This window comes from Ceratotherium simum, chromosome 3 (genome assembly GCF_057802395.1).
Source record: "Ceratotherium simum simum isolate JZ-2026a chromosome 3, ASM5780239v1, whole genome shotgun sequence".
Taxonomy (NCBI): Eukaryota; Metazoa; Chordata; class Mammalia; order Perissodactyla; family Rhinocerotidae; genus Ceratotherium; species Ceratotherium simum.
In genome coordinates this window covers 68,673,900-68,690,010 of record NC_141902.1, presented here as the reverse complement: position 1 = coordinate 68,690,010, position 16,111 = coordinate 68,673,900, and the positions used below count along the sequence as shown (strand labels likewise).

Genomic DNA, 16,111 nt, shown 5'->3' with positions numbered 1-16,111 from the left:
TCGTTGGAACCTGTTAAGTCTGTAGCCGGTCGGTGAGAAGCACAGGTAACAACCTGGGCTTGAGAATGGTGCCTGAAGTGGGAGGGGGTGGGCAGCAGTCTTGTAGACTGAACTCTTAACCTGTGGGATCTGATGCTATCTCTGGGTAGACAGTGAGAGAACTGAGTTGAATCGTGGGATACCCTGCTGGTATCTGAGAATTGCTTGGTGTTGTGTGGGAAGCCCCCTACACCCAATGTTGGAAATTGAGTCTCAGAACACCCAATTTAACTCCCAATGAGAATATATGTGGAGATAGAGCCTACAAAAAGGTAATTAAGGTTAAATGAGGTCATAAGGGTGAAGCCCTGATATGGACTAGTGTCCTTATAAGATGAGACAACAGAGAGACCCCTACCCACCTCGGCCATGTGAGGACACAGGGAGAAGGTAGCCATCTGCAAGCCAGAAAGAGAGTCCTCACTAGAAACTGAACCAGTCAGAACCTTGATCTTGGACTTTTCAGCCTTCAGAATTGTGAGAAAACAAATTTCTGTGGCTTAAGCCATCCAGCCTATGGTATTTTGTTATGGAAGCCTGAACAAACTAAGACAACACCCAAAGTTAAGTTCTTAGTACTCCTCTATCACTGAAGTGGATTTGGTATTTAAGGGGTAGTATCCTTTGGCTTTCAAATTGCTAAATTCTAGCACTCCCTTCCTTTTGCAACATTTTAAAGACCTTTTAGTCTCTTCAAGAAACTGTCACCACCTGTTAGCCTACTCTAAATTCCATTAGCATGGGAAGGGATATTTTAAGAAGATAAACAGTAAAAAGCTGTTTGTGTGAGCCAGTTACTGGTCTCTTTTGCTTATCTCTGCAAAGGTAGAGTTCACAGTGTCCTAGTAGTTTATTCCTCTAAGGTTGTACAATCAACTGAGTACTTCTAGAAATGCCCAGAGGGTCTTCAAAGAGACATTTATATTTACCATTTAGTGTAAAACATCCTTTCCCAAACCTGCCAACAACACCCAGTATATAACCACTTGCCACCTGTTCTTTGGAGATTGCTTTTGCATCATCACAAGCAAAGAAATCAATATCAGACTATTGATTTGGGAAAGAGACAAGATTGCGTGGCAATAATACATAAAGTTAGTCAAGCTCTACTTCTCAATTGCTTTGAAAGAACAGATAGTTCAATGCTCCTTTCTGAAATAGGTACTCATCCTGCATTGGCGATCTTGTAGCAATAAAGGCCCGAGATAGATGAGGCTCCATACCCCAATTGATATAACAGCTCTTGAGTGCTACACAGAATCTCAAAATGCCTTTTTAGACTCAACAATAATGTATTAACTCGAATCCAGACCCCCTCTCTGCAGGTTACCCCTCAGTTTAATATAAAAAGTATGGGCCGGGGCACAGGGTTACTCTGCAGTGCCACCAGACAGTTAAGTGGTGTAGGTGCTGCAACTGCAGAGAGCAGTAGCTGAAGGTCTGGTCCAAATATGTAGTCTGTCTCCACAGACAGGTAAGGCCAATCATTTACCTTATCCATTAATTTACCAAGATACTATCTGATCTACGTCAAATTAACACCTAAAAGTCATTTAGATACGTTAATTGGTTTCGAACCAGTAAATAGAATCAGTAAAAAGGGACTACGGGAATGGAAAACATTACCTTAGGTTTACATAGAGCTTTGTGTTTTTAAAAACTCTTTCCCAAGCATTATCTCACTTGATCCTAAACTCAATCCCACAAAGTAGATGGATTATCATTGTAAACATCTGAAAGAGGAGGCAATTGAGGCTCAAAGATTGTTACTCTCCTAAAGTAACCTAGGGAAAACGCTAAGGGATAGTGAAAGAAGTGAATACTTACCAGGGACATTTTGTTCTTTTAGCCAAACAGCTCCATGAGATGGGTACCATTATTATCTCTTTTATAGCTGAGGAAATTGAGACCAGAGTAGCAATTTATGACAAAGCTACTAAGTGGCAGAGCCAAGATTTGAACCCAGATCTTTTGTACTTCGAAGTCCAGGCTTTACTGGGTTGTGGTTCAAGATGGCACCAAAGGAAAATTCTGAACTCACCTGCCATGGTCACACTGAGTCTACAGCTACATATGGAACAACTGCCTCTTAAGAAACCCTAAAGGGGCTGGCCTGGTGGTGTAGTGGTTAAGTCCGCGCACTCTTCTTTGATGGTGCGGGGTTCACGGGTTCGGATCCTGGGCACGGACCTACACACAGCTCATCAAGCCATGCTGTGGTGGCATCCCACATACAAAATAGAGGAAGATTGGCACAGATGTTAGCTCAGGGACAATTTTCCTCAAGCAAAAAGAGGAAGACTGGCAATGGATGTTAGCTCAGGGCCAATCTTCCTCATTAAAAAAACCAAAAAACAAAAACAAAAAAACCCTAAAGCCTGGCTGAGTGATGACTACACACCCAGCAAACAAGAAGAAAACCATGCTGAAGCAGGTAGGAGAGGCTGGGACATAATCTCGCCATAAACCCCACCCACGGTGCAGTATCCCATAACTGGGAAGAGAGGGAACTCAAAACCCAGCTCCCTGAGGAGCGAAAGGTTTGAATCCCACGTCAGGCATCCCAACTTTTAAGACATACACTTGAGAGATGAGCCCCCAAAACATCTAATTTTGAAAACCAACAGAGTTCGCGTCCTGAGGCCCACAAGACTGCAGTAATCTGAGAAATCACTCTCAAAGGACCCATGCGCTGGACCTGACTTGCCCCAGGGTTCAGCTCAGAGACAGCTGATGTGCCCAGGCTTAAAGTGAAGGAGGCTCACCTGCTTATATTAAAGGGCCAGGCTGAGGGGTGGGCCCCTAATTTAACACACACATCTAGGAGCTGCTGGAACACTCTCCGGGGATGTAGACCGGTGGGCGCCATTCTCATGCTCTGCCTTTGCTGTGCTCCAGAGCACCAGTATCTCCTGGAAGTGAGCTTTTATACGAGGCTGTCACCTAAGGGATGCCTCTTGATTGCCTGGCTCTGGTTGCTAGGGGGGGCTTGCATTCCTGGGTCCCATGCGACTGTGGCAATCATGGCTCTTAGCAGACTACCACCCCCAGGGCACTGTACAGACAGAGGACTGAGGCACACTACCCTGTCTTTCTGTGAAGGAGGCCTCTTTGCTTGTCCTGAAGGGCAGGCCTCAGGTTTGACACACATTTAGTGGCCTGTGGAGCTGCTCTCAAGGAACGTAGGCAGTGGACACCATCTTGGCGCTCTCCCTCTGCCTTGCTCCAGCTCGCAGGTACCACCCAGAAAAGAGCTTAAACACTTGTATGGAGCCCCAATTTCTGTGACTGCCACCTAGGGGACACCTCTAGATTGCCTGGCTCTGGTGGCCAGCAGGGCTTCTGCTTGCAGTCCCACAGGACTGTATATATTTGCCTACTTTTAAAAGCTGATGCCTGATGGTCTGGCTTCTAGTCAGCCTGAATCTAGGTGCTGAGATCCTCCCCTTTGGGATGCTGACAGGTCTTGGCAAGTTCTCAACTACTGGGAGCTATTAAAAATATTACAGTCTGCTTGGACAAGTGCAAAAGTTTGAGAGACAACCAAGAGCTGAGGCAGGGTTGAACAACAAGGTTCATCTCTTACATGAGGCCACTACTTCAAGACTGTGAGAGGTGATTGTGTTGTCTAGTGTATAGAAATCAACACTGAGAGTCAAGCAAAATGAAAAAACAAAGGAATATGTTCCAAATGAAAGAACAAGATAAAACCTCAGAAAAAAACCTTAATGAAATGGAGATAAGTAATTTACCTGATGAAGAGTTCAGGTCATAATGGTCATAATGCTGCTCACTGAACTGGGGAGAAGAATGGATGAACACAGGGAGAACTTCAACAAAAAGATGGAAAACACAAGAAAGTACCAAATAGAAGTCACAGAGCTGAAGAATACAATAACTGAACTGAAAAATACACTAGAGGGGCTCAACAGACTAGATGAAGCAGAACAAAGGATCAGTCACCTTGAAGACAAGGCAGTGGAACTCAGTGAATCAGAGCAGCAAAAAGAAATAAAAAATGAAAAAAAGTGACGATAGCTTAAGGGACTGATGGGACAACATCAGACTAATATTCCCATCATAGGGCTTCCAGAAGCAGAAGAGAGAGAGAAAGGGACAGAGATCTTATTTGAAGAAATAATAGCTGAAAACTTCCCTAACCTGAAGAAGAAAACAGACATTCAGATCCACAAAGCCCAGAGAGTTCCAAATAAGAGGAACCCAAAGAGACTTACACCAAGACACATTACAATTAAAATGTCAAAAGTTAAAGACAAGGATAAAATATTAAAAGCAGCAAGAGAAAAACAACTTGTTACGTACAATGGAACTCGCACAAGACTATCAGCAGATTTTTCAGCAGAAACTGCAGGCCAGAGGGAGCGGCATGATATATTCAAAGTGTTGAAAGAAAAAAAAACTTTCAACCAAGAATACTTTAGCTGGCAAAGTTATCATTCAGAACTGAAGGAAACATAAAGAGTTTTCCAGACTAGCAAAAGCTAAAGGAGTTCACCACTAAGCCAGCCTTATAAGAAATGTTAAAGGGACTTCTGTAAGCTGAAAAGAAAGGGCACTAATTAGTTACAAGAACACATATGAAAGAATAAATCTCACTGCAAATGTAAATATACAGTAAAGGTAGTGAATCAATCACTTATAAAGCTAGTATGAAGGTTAAAAGACAAAAGTAGTAAAAATAACTGTGATTACAACAATTAATTCAGGAATACACAAGATAAAGAGATGTAAAATGTGACATCAAAAACATAAAACATCGGGGGCCGGTCCTGTGGCATCATGGTTAAGTTTGCGCGCTCTGCTTCCGTGGCCCAGGATCCACAGGTTCGGATCCTGGGCTCGGACCAATGCATTGCTTGTCAAGACATGTTGTGGTGGTGTCCCATACAAAGTAGAGGAAGATGGGCACGGATGTTAGCCCAGGTCCAATCTTCCTCAGCAAAAAGAGGAGGATTGGCATTGGATGTTAGCTCACAGCTAATCTTCTTCACCAAAAACAAAACAAAACAAAACAAACCATAAAATGTGGGAGGCGAGAGTAATAATGTTAACTTTTACAATGGGATCAAACTTATTATCAACTTAAAATAGACTGTTATAAGTTTTTATATGTAAGCCTCATGGTAACCACAAACAAAAACCTACAGTGAATATACAAAAGATAAATAGAAAAGAATCTAAGCATACCACTAAAGAAAGTCATCAAACCACAAAGGAGGAGAGCAAGAGAAGAAGAACGGAATAGAGAAGAACTACAAAAATAGCCAGAAAACAAATAACAAAACGGCAATAAGCACACACCTATGAATAGTTACTTTAAATGTAAATGGAATGGACTAAATTCTCCAATCAAAAACATAGAGTGGCTGAATGGATTAAAAAACAAGGCCCATCTATATGTTGCCTACAAGAGACTCACTTTAGATGTGAGGACACACACAGACTGAAAGTGAAGGGATGGAAAAAGATATTCTATGCAAATGGAAACCAAAAGAAACTGAAGGAGCTATACTTATATCAGACAAAATAGACTTTAAAACAAAGACTGTAATAAGAGACAAAGACGGGTGTTACATAACGATAAAGGGGTCAATCCAACAAGACACAATATTTGTCAATATTTATGCATCCAACATAAGAGCACCTAAATAGATAAAGCAAATATTAACAGATCTAAAGGGAGAAATAGCAATACAATAATAGTAGAGGACTTTAATACCCCACTTACATCGATGGATAGATCCAGACAGAAAAGCCAAAAAAGAAACATTGGCCTTAATCGACACGTTAGACCAGATGGACTTAGCAGATATTTACAGAACATTTTATTCAAAAGCAACAGAATACACATTCTTCTCAAGTACACATGGAATATTTTCTAAGATCACATGTTAGACCACAAAACAAGTCTTAATAAATTTAAGAGGATTGAAATCACAACAAGCATCTTGTCTGATTACAATGGTACGAAACTAGAAATTAATTACACAAAGAAAACTGGAAAATTCACTAATAGGTGGAGATTAAACAACATACAACTGACCAACCAATGGGTCAAAGAAGAAATCAAAAGAGAAATCAAAAAATACCTTGAGACAAATGAAAACGGAAATGTAACCAAGTCCATGCTTTATTTATAACATTGATGAAGCCTATGGCTTACTGTTACAAAGAATGTAACTCGACACGAATTCTTGATATTAAGAGTTTTAGCCCTCTTGAAGGCTGGAATTGGCAAAATACATTTAAGAAATTAATATGTGACCTAATGGACAAAGTGTAGGCTATGGAGTTAGAGAGATCTGTATTTAAATCCCAGCTCTACTAATTGCTAGCTGTGTGACCCTGAGCAAGTTAGCTCACTTCTCTGAGCTTTATTTTCCTCATCTGTCAAATGGATAAAAAGATCTTAACCTCATAAAGTTGACATGAAGATTAAACTATAGAACACTAATAAAGTTCCTGGCACATCAACAAATATTGGTTATCTTCCTCTATAAAAATGTTTCTCCAGGAAGCAGAGGAGTTACAGAGCAGAGGTAGACAGGAGCCTCTTATTTGCCAGAGAATAAAGACAGAAACATGGAGTGGAAGGCATGGAACAGACCTCACTTGTACAGGCAGCCTTTGCAAACAATCACAGCTCAAGGATTACCTACTTTAAAAAGACTTTTCTGACCTCTAGAGTCTGGGTAACATCCTTCCAAGCTCCCACAGAATTCTGTTTTCCTCTGTCTTAGCCCTCAGGATACTGTGTTGTAAGTCTGTTTCTTTACATATCTGTTTTCTCCTCTAGATAATAAGTAAGCCCCCTGATTATTACAATATCTGGTGTAAGGTAGATGATCAATAACTTTGTGCTAAATGGAGGAATGGAGGAAAGAAGAACAGACCCACCCCAATAACAGTGTGTTGGATAAGGTTAAAATCCGATTTATAATATTTCCTTACCTTGACTGCATAGTTATTAAGTGGATCTTTTGCATACGAGGCTGTGTAGTAAACTGCATCACCTGCCTCACAACACGGCTTGTCACTGGTTAGCCTGAAGTCTGACCAACTGTCCACCCCAAAACGGAGCTGGTCTTTCTGCCCAGCCATGAAGAGGTCTTCGCATTTAACAGCCAGTTTTTTCAAGGCATCCGTATGAAGGCTTCGAATTTTACCCACCACTTCTTCCCGATTCTCAAGTCCTCGATAAAGTGCTTGTCTCTGTGGCTTCTGGATGCCTCGGCCCTGTCTGCAAGAGGGACCACGCCGGCTGGACAGGGACTCCATGCTGTTGGAAAATCTATCCTTAACACCGAGAGTAGTTAAGCTGGAGATGCTGTTTGCTGCTGAGGGGACAGGTCTCTCCTTGTGCAAAGGTCTCTCCAAGGAGTCATAAGACTCAATGTCCAGTCCCTTGAGTTCATAACTGATGGAAGAGCCAGCACTGCTGGCATCCCAGTTGGGGTCAATATCATAGGTGGGATTAGCCAAGACACAAAGACTCGTTTCCATGGATTTTTGGAGGTCTTTAGAGATTGGCTCTGTATTGGCTCTTATGATCATTTTCTTTGGCAGTGGGGGTGGTGTAGGTTGGGAAGCAAGAGGTGCTTCTTGGTCTGTTTTCCCTCCAAAGGCAATGGCATCATCCAAAGCTCCCTTAGGCTGCCGTGGATGCTTGGGAGGTATCATGGCTGCTCTAGATTGCCCTGTATCGTTTTAAAAGAAAGAAAAAGAATAATTAAGCAAAGTTTTCATTCTTGTTGCATAACTGAAACATAAGCAGAAATAAGTGAGGTAGCCATGAGAATGTAAGAAGTCAATGCCTTAATTCAAAACGGTAGAAGATGACAACCAAAGAACAAATAGCTAAACATTAAAGGTAAGAGTCCAAGACTCGGTGGGAGCAACAAAAGTGACAAATGTCTCAGCATTTCTGTGCCAGAGGAACAGGGTGATGGGCTTGTTTAAAAAAAAAAAAAAAATCCAGATTTTCCACTCCTGCCCCAAGAGTGCTGTATTTACCACACTAGAATACTAAGGAGTGACAGACACTCAAATAATTGCATGTGACAGAGTAGGGATAATAGCATTTGTGGATAAAGAAAATACCTGGAAGCATTATTAAAAACAAATAAAACTAGCAATAGGACCGCTAGACTGGTGATCAGAAGATACTATTCTGTTCTTTTAACTTTGTTCCAAAGTTACATTGTATATAACACTTGTCATTTTTAATCCAACACATATGAATACAATTTCATAAACCATGTTATTTTATTTCACTACAGAGATAGATTCTGGCACTGCTTAAACTGGTCTACATATAAGATTCCTGTGACTGTGGTAAAGGCAACAGTGTATAGGAGCAGTCAACTGCTGTTCCAAACATCCTCCACAAACTCTTATGTGATTCTGTTTTATTTTGGGGGGCATATAAACTACGATTTAAGAGACGTGAATTTTGAACATATCTTACAAGCCCTAGTTATATAACTAATCATCTCTGCCTCCTCTCTAGCATTTATGCTTTCGTTGTTAGTGTCGTACAGTCGATTCTGACTCCTAGGAACCCTGTGTAGAGCAGAGCGGAACCCTGCGTACAGCAGAGTGGGACCCTGCCCAGTCTTTTTGCACCAGCCTCTCATCTTTTGGCACTATTTCAGACAATGCTCCACTACTATTCATAGGGTTTTCATGGCCAATTTTTTCGGAAGTGAGTGGCCAGGTCCTTCTTCCTAGTCTGTTCTAGTCTGGAAGCTCTGCTGAAACCTGTCTACCGTGGGTGACCCTGCTGGTATTTGAAATACTGGTGGCATAGTTGTCAGCATCACGCAGCCGCCACAGTATGACAACTGACCGAGGGGTGGTGTGGCTCCCTAACTGGGAAACGAACCTGGGCTGTAGCAGTGAAAGCACCAAATCTTAACCACTAGACCACCAAGGCAGACTAGTATTTATGCTAAGAAGATAAAACACACATGTGTGATCAATGACACCTTCCATGCTTATTGTATAATGGGGAGGGGGCATTATTGTTTTAAAGACAGAGAAATATACTATAAAACTTTTGTAAAAGCTATTAAAATTAGTGATGTTATTAAAATGAGGCCTCCACTCAATATCTCAGAGTTAGAGCATAATGCTCTGTTATGGGATGAATTATGTCCCCTCTCCCAAAATGTTGAAGTCCTAACCCCTGGTCCCTGTGAATGTCACCTTATATGGAAATAAGAGTTTTTATAGAAGTAATCAAGTTAAGATGAGGTCATTAGGGTGGGCCTAATCCAATATGACTGAGCACATCATATGAAAACAGTCACAGGGAGAACACCATGTGATGACAGAGGCAGAGACTGGAGTAACGCAGCTGCAAGCCAAGGATGCCAAGGATTGATAGCCACCACCAGATAGATGCTAGGAAGAAGTAAGGAAGGATTCTACTCAGACTCTCAGAGGGAGCACGGCCTTGTTAACACCTTGATTTCAGCCTCCTAGCCTCCAGAATTGTGAGAGAATAAATTTCTCTTGCTTTAAGCCACCCAGTTTATAGTACTTTGTTACAGCAGCCCTAGGAAATGAATACATGCTCCTACTAATGATTAGACAGAACAGAAGGCACTGGATGGTCCTGAGGATGACAATGAATAAAGATGGTCATTTGTTTTATTAAAATTATGTCCTTGTAGCAATGCCAAGGGTAAGTACCAATATAAACTGTGATTGTAATAACAATATATTCCATTTCCCATGCACAGTACTCTCTTCAAGAATACCTAAGAGTTTGTACAAACTATGATAATATATACAGCAAACCTAAGGTCCCCCTGTCTCCACCAATGGCATGCAGCAATATTTTTTTAGAGCTACATTACATATAAATATAAACAAAATAATATGAATATATAGACAGCATGAGAATGAGAGAAAGAATATGAGAATGCTAAGCTCCTAGAGGGCCAGGACTTTTTGTTTTATTCATTGTTGTATCCTCTATGTCAAGAACAAGGCCTGGATATAACAGATGCTCAATAAATATTTCTTGAATGACTAAAGAAATAAATATTTAGGGATGAAAGAGAAAAAGTGGTAAAATTGTATAGGTACCTATAACAAGGAAAAATACTGACTTAGTAATTTAAAAAATTCCAACAAAGAAAAGTCCAGGACCACATGACTTGATTGATGAATTCTACCAAATGTTTAAAGAAGTATTAATACCAATCCTTCACAAATTCTTCCAAAAAATAGAAGGGGAGGGAACACTTCCCAACTTGAAATCTATGAGACCAATATTACCTATACAAAAACCAGACAAAGATATCGTGAGAAAACTAGAGACTAATATCCGTTATAAATATAGACACAAAAATCCTCCCAAATACTAACAAACTGAATCCAGCAACATATAAAAAGGATTATACACATGACAAAGTTGAATTTATCCCAGGAATACAAGGTTGTTTTAATATCTGAAAATCAATCAATGTGATATACTACATAAACAGAATAAAGGGGAAAAACTCACATGATCACCCCAACAGATGCAGAAAAAGCATTTGATAAAATCCAACAACTTTACATGATAAAAACACTGAACAAACTGGAAAAAGAAGGAACATCTTCAGTCTGGTAAAGGGCACTACAAAAAAACCAAGAGCTAACATCATACTTAATGGTAAGAGACTGGATGTTTACCCCCTAAGATCAGGAACAAGACAAGGGTTTCCATTTTCATCACTTCTATTCTACATTGTACCTGAGGACTTAGCCAGGGAAGTTAGAAAAGAAGAAGAAATAAAAATATCCAGATTGGAAAAGAAGTAAAACTATCTCTATTCACAGGTGACATAATCTTGTATATAGGAAAGCCTAAGATTTCCACAAAAAAACCTACTAGAACTAATATCAGTTTAGCAAGGTTTCAGGATACAAGATCAATACGTATTTCTATACACTAGCAATGAACAATCCAAAAATTAAATTAAGAAAACAATTCCATTTACAATATCATCAAAAAGAATAAAGTATTTAGGGATCAATTTAATAAAAGATGTGCAAGACTTGTACACTAAAAACTACCAAACAACACTGAAGAAAATTGAAGACCTAAATAAATGGAAAGACATTTTATGTTCATGGATCAGAAACTTAGTATGTTAAAATGGAAATACTCCCAAAATTAATCTAAAGATTTAATGTAATTCCTATCAAAATCCCAGTTGGCTTTCTTGCAGAAATTGACAGAATGACCCTAAAATTCATATGGAAATACAAGGGAACTAGAATAGCCAAAAAAAACTTTGAAAAAGAACAAAGTTGGAGAATTCATATTTCCTAATTTCAAAACTTACTTCACAACTACAGTGATCAATATTGTGCATACTGGCATAAGAATAGAAATACAGATGAATGGAGTAGAACTGAGAGTCCAGAAATAAACCCTTACATTTATGGTCAATCGATTTTCAGCAAGGGATGCCAAGACAATTCAATGGGGAAACAACAGTCTTTTCAACAAATGGTGCTAGGACAACTGGATATCCACACGCAAAAGAATGAAGTTGAAACCCTACATCATACTATACATAAAAATTAACTCAAAATGTATCAAAGATCTAAATGTAAGAGCCAAAACTATAAAACTCTTAGCAGTACACATAGGAACAAATCTTTTTGACCTTCGGTTAGGCAATGGTTTCTTAGATATGACACCTAAAGCAAAAGCAAAAAAAGAAATTGAAAATCTTAAAAATTAAAAACTTTAGTGCTTCAAAGGACAACTTCAAGAAAGTGAAAAGACAACTCAGAGAATGGGAGAAAATGTGTGCAAATCATATATCTGATAAGAGACTTGTATCCAGAATTTATAAATAACTCTTACAATAAAAAGATAACCCATTAAAAGTGGGCAAAGGATTTGCCTAGACATTTCTTCAAAAAAGATATACAAATGGCCAATCAGCACATGGAAAGATGGTCAACATCATTACCCATTAGGTAAATGCAAACCAAAACCATGAGATACCACTTCACATCCACTAACCTAGCTATAATCAAAAAGATGGACAAGTGTTGGTGAGGATATGGAGAAAATTCAAACCCTCACACACTGCTAGTAAGAATCTAAAATGGTGCAATCAGGGCCGGCCCCGTGGCTTAGTGGTTAAGTGAGCGCGCTCCACTGCTGGCGACCCGGGTTCGGATCCCGGGCTCGCACCGACGCGCTGCTTCTCCGGCCATGCTGAGGCCGCGTCCCACATACAGCAGCTAGAAGGATGTGCAGCTGTGACACACAACTATCTACTGGGGCTTTGGGGGGAAAAATAAATAAATAAAATCTTTAAAATGGTGCAATCACCTTGGAAAACAGTTTAGCAGTTACTTAAAAAGTAAAACATAGAGGTACCACATGACCCACCATTGCCAATCCTAGGGATATATCTAAGAAAAATGAAAGCATATGTCCACACAAAAACTTGTACACAAATGTTCATAGCAACATTATTCATAAAAGCCAAAAAGTAGAAACAAGCCAAATGTCCATCAACTGATGAATGGATAAACAAAATGTGGGGCTGGCCCCATGGCTTAGCAGTTAAGTGCGCGCGCTCAGCTACTGGCGGCCCGGGTTCGGATCCTGGGCGTGAACCGAGGCACTGCTTCTCCGGCCATGCTGAGGCCGTGTTCCACATACAGCAACTAGAAGGATGTGCAACTATGATGTACAACTATCTACTGGGGCTTTGGGGGAAAAAAAAAAAGGAGGAGGATTGGCAATAGATGTTAGCTCAGAGCCGGTCTTCCTCAGCAAAGAGAGGAGGATTAGCATGGATGTTAGCTCAGGGCTGATCTTCCTCACAAAAACAAAAAAACAAAATGTGGTGTAGCCATACAAAGGAATATTATTCAGTCATAAAAAGAAATGAAGTACTGGGGCAGGCCTGGTGGCACAGTGGTTAAGTGCACGTGCTCCGCTTTGGTGGCGGGGGGTTCACAGGTTCGGATCCTGGGTGCACTCCAATGAACCACTTGTCAAGTCATGCTGTGGCAGCATCCCATATAAAGTAGAGGAAGATGGGCAAAGATGTTAGCCCAGGGTCAACCTTCCTCAGCAAAAAGAGGAGGATTGGCATTGGATGTCAGCTCAGGGCTAGTCCTCTTCACACACACAAAAAATGAAGTACTGATATATGCTACAACCTGTATGAACCTTGAAAACATTATGCTAAATGAAGAAGCCAGTCACAAAAGACCACATATCATATGATTCCACTTATATGAAATTTCCAGAAATATGTAAATCCACAGAGACAGAAAGTAGATTAGTGGTTGCCAGGGCTGGGGGAAGGGGAGAATGGAAATGGAGAATAACTGCTAGTGGGTTTCTGTTTGGGGTAATGAAAATGTCCTGGTATTAGATATGGTGATGGTTGTAAAATTTTGTGAATATACTAAAACTCATTGAATTGCATACTCTAAAAGGGTGAATTTTATGGTATGTAAATTATATCTCAATAAAGTAAATCAACAGTCCATTCTTAGAAACCACCATAAATACAGTCACATCTTTCCATTCCTCTGTGCCCCCAACAACACCGAGGATGTAGGCCTTGGCATTTACTGCACTCTTCCTGTGACGATGAGGTCTCCCTCCCAGAGCTGCCCCAGCCCTATTTTGCTTCAGCTAATATGAGAAGAAAGAACCATAGTTTACTTACAAGATGACAGAAATATGCTTTGTAACGAAGCTTCACTTTCCAGTTGCTGACCCAGACCTTTCAGAGATGAAGTGCGATGGAGAGGGTTAGAAGCAGTGAACTCACCAGCACCTTATCATCCTTGCTTGACTACTGTGACAGTCTCCTGTTATCGATGTCTCTAGTTTGCCTCCCTCACTGCATTAGAGAGACTTTTTTAAATACCAAAGCTGATCGTGGCACTCTACTTAAAAATTCTGTCCTTGAGAATTTGGACTTGATCCTGAGGACAGAATTTCCTTTGCTCAAGCACAGAAAGCAAGCTTTCCATGACATAGCTCTGGCCTGTTTCTCTTGTAGCATTCTCCCTGGCATCTTAGTCAGAGCTACCAAACTGCTTGCAATTTCTTCAGCACTCTTGGCTACTTGACGCTCTGTATCTCATGCTGGCCCTATTCCAGGAATGGCTTCCTTCTCCTTTCCTCTTTAAACATTTTGCCTCTAAGGAGTGTTTCTTACTCCACTCCCCAAAATTGACCTTTCCTTCCTTAGGACCTCAGATACATCCTGTGAACATTTCTCTCTAAGCACCTATAATACTTGCCTTGTGTCCTTGCCTGAATTCCCTTCTGGTTTGCTCAGCGAGGGCAGAGACTGTCTCTCATTTGTATACCTAGGACCAAGCAAAGAGTCTAGCTGAGAGGGGATTGGAAGAATGGAAGGAAGGAAGGAAGGAAGGAAGGAAGGAAGGAAGGAAGGAAGGAAGGAAGGAAGGAAGGAAGGAGGGAGGAAGGAATTAATGAATGAAAAAACTAGAGAGATGAACCTATTCTCGCCCCTTCCAGTGTGGGCCTGAGAAGAGGCTTTATGGGGTGCCATTTTCTACCCATTTCTCCAAATTAGAACAAACAAAAATAATCACAGACATGGAAGGTATGAGGATTCCAAAAGTGCTTTTTTTTAAAAAAATTACCTCAGAACTGGCAAGTGAGACAAGGTTTATCACCATCAGTGGCTCTTTAATGCTTATCAGAGGAGGTAGAAGAAGGCTGATCATGCCACTTTCCACTTCCTAGAGAATAAAGTCCAAACTCCTCAGCAAGTTGGTCGAGGCTCTCAGTCTTATCTACCACTATTTCTCATCAACCCTCCCACTCGAATCACTCACTTCCTGTTCTTTTGATATGCTCCATGTTTTTATTTTTACATCTCTGCCCTAGTAAAGGTGATCCATCCTAAGCCCAGCTCAAACGGCCCTTCTCCACTGAAGCCTTCCCCACTCTCTACTCTCCACCATCAACTTGGGAGCCATCACTTCTTCCTCTGTGTTCTCTTACCACTTTTTGCTCTATTATAGCATTTCTAGCCTTTTATAACATGTGTATGTATTTTTGTTACATTCCCTCAGAACCTGGTGTGGTGTGAGACATGCAGCAGGTGTGCAGTAAATGTCTGCTGGACTGAAGGACAGAGAGTCAGCAGAGTTGGCCATCACTCCAAAATGAAAATGGACAGCCAAGGCAGCAAGGAAATAAAGATAATTAACAGTAGTTTCTCTTCCCAAACAGCAGGATATGATCTCTTGGGAGCTAAGGAGAATACATGGAGCTACATGGGAATCAGAAACTTTTGCATTCCAAATGAAACCATGAGCATTCCACAGCCCATGCAAGTAGGTCAAGCCATTCTCCCAAGTCTGAAATTGTTTTGTGTTTTTATTTTTTTTCTCCAAGAAAGACAAGTTCTCCTAACTGAATTCCAATCATCTGGGTCAATGTTTTAAACGCTTGGTATCTTAGCTGTTTTTATTTTAAACTTTTAATCCTGTACATTCCTCTCAAGCCTCTGGGACCAGACACTAAACTCAGCTTTCAGCAGGCCTGATATAACACCACATATTCTACATTTTTGTGGCATACCAGCTCTCTAAACAGAAAAAAATAAATTGTGTTCTAAATCTTGCCTTGCTATAGACTGAAAAAGTTCTTTTGGACAAATATGTTAGACTAAACCACACTCAAACCTTACGCTTCTCTCTTTCTGAGCTTCCATACTCTACCTCTTTACTTTCCCCCGCTTAAAATTCTTCAGACTGAGAGAAAGGCCCTATCTCACATCTGAAAAGCAAATGATGAAAGATGGATTAAAAGGGAATAGTCTAATGATACTAATTCGAAGAAGCCAAAAGGGTGTTTAAAACTCCTTGACAAGGAAAATGATTGATATAGGGCTCTTAAAACTTACAAGATTGGTATAATAAATAGAAAAGAAATACGAAAAATATTATTTCTAAAGATCAACATTTTAAAGATGATTGCATATCGAAAGACGCAAAATAATAACTACACTGTTATAGAGATCTA

General features: G+C 40.4%; 1 protein-coding gene across 12 annotated transcripts in view; it reads right to left on the bottom strand.

Annotated features, from left to right (window-relative positions):
* Nucleotides 1-16,111, bottom strand: part of PEAK1 (pseudopodium enriched atypical kinase 1) — a 318,270-nt gene that overhangs the window by 24,477 nt on the left and 277,682 nt on the right. For all 12 annotated transcript variants that reach the window (XM_087428738.1, XM_087428744.1, XM_087428740.1 and 9 more), the window contains one exon: nucleotides 7,012-7,757. In XM_087428738.1, coding sequence (XP_087284864.1) covers nucleotides 7,012-7,757 — 746 coding nt within the window. The remainder of the gene's footprint in view (nucleotides 1-7,011; nucleotides 7,758-16,111) is intronic.